At 32.9% G+C, this 7,246-nt stretch overlaps 1 protein-coding gene across 1 annotated transcript; it reads left to right on the forward strand.

Annotated features, from left to right (window-relative positions):
* The first annotated feature begins 2,376 nt into the window (after nucleotides 1-2,376).
* Nucleotides 2,377-3,564, forward strand: LOC128229974 (protein ABHD15-like). The gene has a single exon (XM_052941916.1). The coding sequence runs from the start codon at nucleotides 2,377-2,379 to the stop codon at nucleotides 3,562-3,564; it is 1,188 nt and encodes a 395-aa protein (XP_052797876.1).
* Nucleotides 3,565-7,246: the final 3,682 nt, after the last annotated feature.

Below are 7,246 nucleotides of genomic sequence, written 5' to 3' on the forward strand. Positions count from 1 at the left end.
ATATTCGATGTACGGTAATTATGGGTTAAATTATGGGAATCAAAGTTTCGACATCTATGGTTTTCATTCGTAATAGATGCGTCGATAACAACATATTTGAAATGAAATATTTTGAAATCATTGTAAAGAAACTCGTTTTCCTGAAAAAAACATGCATAAAATCATGTACCGAACGTAATTATACCATTGAGGCATACTTCATTCAATATTATTAGGACGTGCAGATAACTTATTTAAGAGCTTCTTAAACAAAATGATGCAATATCAATTCTCCTTGAACATTTTTGAAGCATCAACACATAACGTTTCGCCGGTTTGTCTATGGGATATTTCATCTTACATAAATGCCAAAGAAAGTTTCACTGAATGTCAGAAAATAATGTTAGAATCATTTACCATCTTAATTACCGAGCACAGAAAAACAACATTAAATCAAAAATATTTTGGCATTTTGTTTTAAACATCAAGAAAACAGAAACACAGAAGAAAATACAACAGAAAAACTGAATTAATAGTAAAAATAAAGATCAAATAAAAGTACGGAGATCTATTTGCCTAAATACATGTATGTATGAAACTCAGACTATTTGCTCGATTTAATTATAATCCATATTAGTCTTTAATGTACCTAGTCATTACTTACTAACATAACAAGTATGTTTATTTTTGTACTTAGAGAATATATTAGAACAAATATAGGCAATTATATTGATATTTTTCAATGCGCTCAACTTGTTTACATTGCTTATTATCAATGTGAAAGGGCGCCTTGACAAAGATATGTATCTCTCAAGTTTTTGTGTGAAAATAATTTCCTATACAGTTGTAAGGTTCATAATCTAACAATACGAGAAAGACGGATTCATAATATTTTAAAGCCGCCAACAAAATGTATGCATATATAAAGTCCAAACATAGTGTGATTAATATGAATTTTGTGTATACTTTCAGACTGCCGAAACGCCAACATAGGATAGAAACATTTATTACCCCTGCCCAGGTTGCAAGACTGACACCCGTTATCGCTGACGCCAATATTTTGATATCTCCAAGAAGTTCAAGCTTCCAAAACATCATTCAATCCAGCGATTAACAATCAGTGCTGGAATTTTTAGGTGTTACAAAAGTATTTGAAAACAAGGCAAACTTGATTTAGATACAGAATGAAGAAAGACCTGCGCTTTTTAATTACAATGAAACGATCATGAGGAAGTGGATCAATACTTGACGATATTGCGAACTGAATGTGGAACAATTACAAACGATAAGTGGATTATGTAGACACATCAATAAGGAATCCTTACGAACACTTGCCAAGCATGACATGAAGTGTTTTCATTAAAATTAAGTGATATTATCCGCTGTCATGCTTGATAATCCTCGTTAAACGAAACATTTTTTTCATTGAACACTGCGATAAGCAAGTGTATATTTATAAGAAACTTATAAAGTAAATCATGTAATAGCTTCAATACTTATGACATGGACAAGCATTATGTCACTAATGAAACATCAGTGAGAAACATAATGTTTGTGTCAAACAACACAGATCATATCACATCGAAGATAATTGATCGGGATCTCAATGCACTATATTCGAACACTTAAGCATTTGCAGTAAGGATTCAGGCGACACAAATATAAGTTTAAGTGCGGAAATAATTACACTCAGATCATAAAAGGGGTTCATTTAGATCAACAACGAATAATAAAATAAACCTTTTATGTGATGTCGGATGCACCATTGATCTGATAAGCAATAAAATAGGTTGAATACATATAAATCGACGATTGTGAAAGTATTGGATGTGAAATAAACATTTATAAATCTTTGAGTATTTGAGGTTCACATACATTGTGGAACATACCTTAGCTATAGCACATTGAATATTTTTATGCTCATTTTAGGGTGGAGAATGATACTGTGTGTTGACAAACAAATGGATTTTATCTATTTCACAATTATTACGGTGAGAAATTCTCGAAGTGGAATATTGCCTGAATCAAGTGTTATGTTTACCATGTGAAAGCCACCTTGGATTATTGTATCACCTAATGGTTTAAGTAATTGTAGTGTTTAAGTAATTTCTTTTTCGTTTAGTAAATGTATAGTCATTTCGTTCATATTGATCGCAAACACATACATTGCAATAATTAACGACGATAGTGACACAAAAATCACTAGCATTGGAAGGACATTGCAACAATTCATAAAAGTGTTTTATATTTTCAATTATACAATAAAAAAAACCTTTAAAGAAGCCCAGTTGCACAAAAGTAATGCATTCTTTAAAATGAAAATTCAATAATCTTAAAATAATAACTTATCAGACGACCTGAATAGTAAACTTAAAAGAAAGAGTTGGAACTACAGTTATGTTTTTTGCTGTGTATTCAACTGTGACGTCCCTACCATTCTGCATAGCCGTGTTTGGCACAATTGTGGTCAGTGTTTTCATTTACCTCAAGTCTTTTATCAACCAGCCATCAACCATTCCAAAACTGTATTTCAAAGAATCAGCATTGGCGTCGCATCTTCTCAAGCGGTGCCGACTAATGAACCGTAAATTCGATCCGCCTTGGTATTTACAAAACGCGCATGTCCAAACAATACTTTCTTTTATTCTTTCAAATACTTCGACTGAATTTGACAGGGAATATCTACAAATGCGTGATCGAGGAGTCGTAGCGCTTGACTGGGTTCTGCATGTGTCTGTTCACAAGAAAAAGCGTTGTTCTGTGTTAGTAATACTTCCGGGACTCACGGCTAATCCGGTCAACGTTTCAAACCTGTGTAGTGTAGCTGCTCACAAAGGGTATCGGCCGGTTGTGTTTAACCAACGAGGATTCGGAAATTCAGTGTTAACCACTCCGAAGATACTGAGCAACGGGGATCCGCACGATTTACGCCAAGTTGTAAAATATATACATGGTCGATACCCTAAAGCGTTAGTTACAATGGTTGGATTAGGAACGGATTGTTCTCTTTTACTGTCATATCTTGGAGAATTCGGTTCATCGGCAAACATCTGGGCTGGAGTGTGTATATCGGCGAGCTTTGACAACTCGGGAAAGTTTTCGAAAGGCGTTCAAGGAATATATGACATATTATATTTGTTGTCATTGAAATTAACGTTATGTGTACATTCAAATTCCCTTTCAAAGTATATAGATTTTAATAAGTTGCTCAAATGCTGGTCATTTCGACATTTTAATGAGCTTGTGTATTCAAAGTTATACAACTTTTCAAATGTAGATGACTTTTGGGACCGCAATAATCCTTTGAGAGATGTGGATGAAATATCAGTTCCTTTATTATTTATCAATAGCTTAGATGATCCGTTTTATTCCAAAATAAGCATTCCATACGATCTCTGCAAGTACTATCCACATTTTCTAATGGTGTGTACTAATAAAGGTGGACATTGTGGATTTATTGACAACCCATGTGATGCAAGTTGGGCGGAGAAACTAACACTGGATTACATAGATACCGTTTTAGAGTTTACAAACAAGGGCCATACTATTAAATACGGAAAATGTACTGTTCGATCTACAATTTAAGTTATTTGATAAAGTAACAAAATTAAATGATTTATGTGGTTCATTTGCCTATTTTAACCACGCCCGATATTATGTTTCTTATGATAAATGCAATATTAAGGTTTAACAACCATTAAATATGTGTATGTGTTCCCTACAATTACTCCCATCGATGTCATTCTGGTAACATATTAGCCTTTATATATAGACGGTATTTGACAAAAAAAACCTGTCTCGTATACCCTTTTCGGCAGTCATTGTTGAAACGATTTGAATGAAGTAATATAATAAATCGTATCCCATGCGAATATATGACAAATCTCAAATACAACCTAAAGTAAAGAACACATCCCGTTTTCTTAACATAATCTCTTAAGCTTCTACAAAAAACATCGATATGTCCCAATATTCCGCAATATCAACTACAAAAAAATAACTTAAAAAGTAGTCCAACTCATTCCTAATATTTGTTAAGGGGTAAAACGCAACTGTCGTGAACATTCGGCGTAAACACTATTCCTTATTATATTGGTCAGCAGCGATGCAGGAGTCGTTTGAGGGACCAACATTTTAAATGTTTTTAAAAAAAACTCACCTTCTTTTTAGTTTTGAGGTTCAAGATTGAACAAGCATACCTCATATATACGATGCAACATGAAAAGCTATAAATAGAAGTTGAGCATTTTTACGAAGGAATATTTTATTAGACTTCCAATCAAAAAGCATTTACGTTTTATCGGAAATGTCTTAATACAAAAAGAATATGTTTGTGTGTCAAAAACTGCCCAATCAACAAAATCTTGTGGCTTTGTGTTGATAGCAGCTATTTTAAAAAAAAGATATATGCATTTTTATAACCCGAAAATAAATTTCATCCACGAAGTTTCATTATTTTTCTGAATAACTTTCTTATTTGAAACGATATCATCAAGTCTCAAGGCATTGTTGAATAGGTAGTCTGGGTCATTTTGACATAAAAACGAAGTACTAATGTCGACAGACTTTTCCGTAATAATGTGAATGCTTTTTTATCCAAAATCTGTTAAAATCTTTTTTTTTTGTGAATTTTTTGGACATTCGGCGTAAACCCTATTCCTTATTTTAAAGCCACACTCAAAACACCACTGGGAATTTGTTATTAATTGTTATTGATCACTTTCTCCAAGAAAGCCTTCTCAATGTATTGCTTTTCAATAAAATGGCTCACGAATGAAAATGATGTTTAAACTAAGCAAACAGAACGTGCTATACACTTTGACAATAGTACTAGCATTTGGATGCAGTTTGTTAACGATTCTATCAGAAAACTAATCAAATTATCATTATTTAAATAGTGTTTTTTAGCATTTCCACTTGATCTCGATGTATCCCTATATGTGTTTGATACAATGCTGTAAGGAAGATAACTGGCGATTGTTCATCACATCCTTAATGAAATGTCACAATTGTTCAGTTAGATGTTTAATGTAATGTATTAGTCAACCAATGGAATAAAACAACGATTATCAATGAATGAAACATATGAAATATATACTCAATGCATTTAATTATTTAATTTGATGCGTGTGATGATTACCATGCATGATGACTGGCTCACGTTTAACTTTATAGTTTCACACAATATAATTATGTAATATAAATACTTTCATTTTTAATCATGGATTTCACGAACTCCACAAGGATGTTTTTATTAGACTTTATAAATAAGATATTCATTAGAATTGTCTTGTCTGATTTTTTTTATCATTGGAATGTATCTTATCGTGTTGTTGATACAATAAAATATCTCCCTGTTGATAATTCGTTGAGTTTTTGCTTTGTAGAATTGTTTTTACATAGAATCATGTACGATCGTAATTGTGAATTTCTAGCATACAATTTTTTAACATACCTCATCTTTAAAAAGACTTAACAATCATTCTTACTACGTTTGTTGAACCGACAAATACTCTAGATAAAATTAATTTGGTGAAGTGGTGATGTCAGTAAAATACATCAACCCTACATTCGCAGAAGACATTTCCTTACTAGCAACTTCCCCCGTCAAGTTGACGTCGTATATGGATACTGTCGTCGGTGGAATATTGTAGTAAACGTAACAAACTCTACACCCATAACATTTTCAAAACTTCGTACTCCCCTCCTGATTAGCGCTGTCTATGGCAACACTCTTATCTCCAATGCACCTTCTGCAAAATATATGGTATACTTTAACTGTTGAATTTTAAAATTGGCGAACCAATAAGCGGTAGAATTCAAAAAGCTCCAATTTTGTTTTCAATTGTTTCACAGGGCGTTCACCCTTATGCGTAAACCTTCTTACCTAAGCTAGTTTGTATAAAACAGTAGTTCTACCAAAACTTCTGTATGGATATGAATTAAGGAATTAGAGTTAGATTAGAAATTTTCCCCGATACATGTTAAAAAGACCATAATATGATACCATAGCAACCTATGTCTTCCTCCCCAGTACATGAGTCTGTTAGTTTGTATCTTTCTTATGCAATATATTTGGACTTGTATTTTCGATAAACTGTGATCATTCCTATTTTTGTAAAAATAAACCAAATAGGTCAGAATGTTTTAAAATAACAAATCTTTCTCATTTTGTTTACATGGTAAACAGTCCGTGTGATATCAGCATATTTAGTACGTTATTCCCCCTCCAACAAACGTGAAAATGAACATCGTTTTTTAAAGTTTCTGGCTCGATGTTATTTTAGTTTGGTCTTTCTTGGTACAAGTTAAACAGCCAACAGTCCAGCAAGGAGACAACGGGATTTTCAGGGTTGGGCAAGTTTGTAACTGGAAGACAAAAACAAGATGACAAAATGAAGACTTTGTTTTTCAACATAAGACCTATCGAACACATTTTCATGAAATGCTGATAATCGGTCGTTGTAAATGTATGTTAATTCATATATTGAAGGGGTGATTTGTGTTTATCTCAATATCTTCAAAATGATGCTTATTTCGATACTAATTTTCAGTTTATAGAAGTTGGGTAAATGTTAGATTGAACCCCACTAAACATGTTTACCCCTATCCGCTCCCCTCTCCCCTCCAATAAACAGTGGCATTTACAACACATTTTGATTTTCGAGTAAATGATGATGATGATGATGATGATGATGATGAGCTAAATTTAGGTCCCATTGCGCCAAAACTTCACGCCGCCATTGACGTTAATCTATGACCGTATTTCACATGCTCTTGACTACTAATGAATGCTAGTGGTGTTGCTCGTAGTGTTTGCGATGATGTCATTTTCTTGAATTTTTGTTTTTCCACTTCTAATTAATAATCGCCTCAATACTTCTGTTTGAAATGTCATGTAAGTGTTTGCGATCGGATAAACAGCATGATAAGTAATGCCTCCTTTATTTTTTCCTTAACTGTTAAACTATTTACAGTAAAATATTTACTGACTTCACTTTTTGTTCTTTTCAGTATAGTTAGATGCTTTATCACCTTTTCTTCCACAAAGTTCTTAATAGCATTCTCGAGTTTATGAAAGGAAAGCAGATACAGTTAGCTGATAAATAATTAAAGACGACGTACATCTGAAAGCCAAAACATGCTTTTTTCTCGACAGGCGGAAGGAAATGATGTATTGAAAATACTAATGAAATTATCTTTTCAAGAACTATATATGAGTAGTTTTCGAAGTTTTTTATTGTCCAATGGTATGGCAATATTTTTC

Source organism: Mya arenaria, chromosome 4 (assembly GCF_026914265.1).
Source record: "Mya arenaria isolate MELC-2E11 chromosome 4, ASM2691426v1".
In the NCBI taxonomy this organism is placed as follows: Eukaryota; Metazoa; Mollusca; class Bivalvia; order Myida; family Myidae; genus Mya; species Mya arenaria.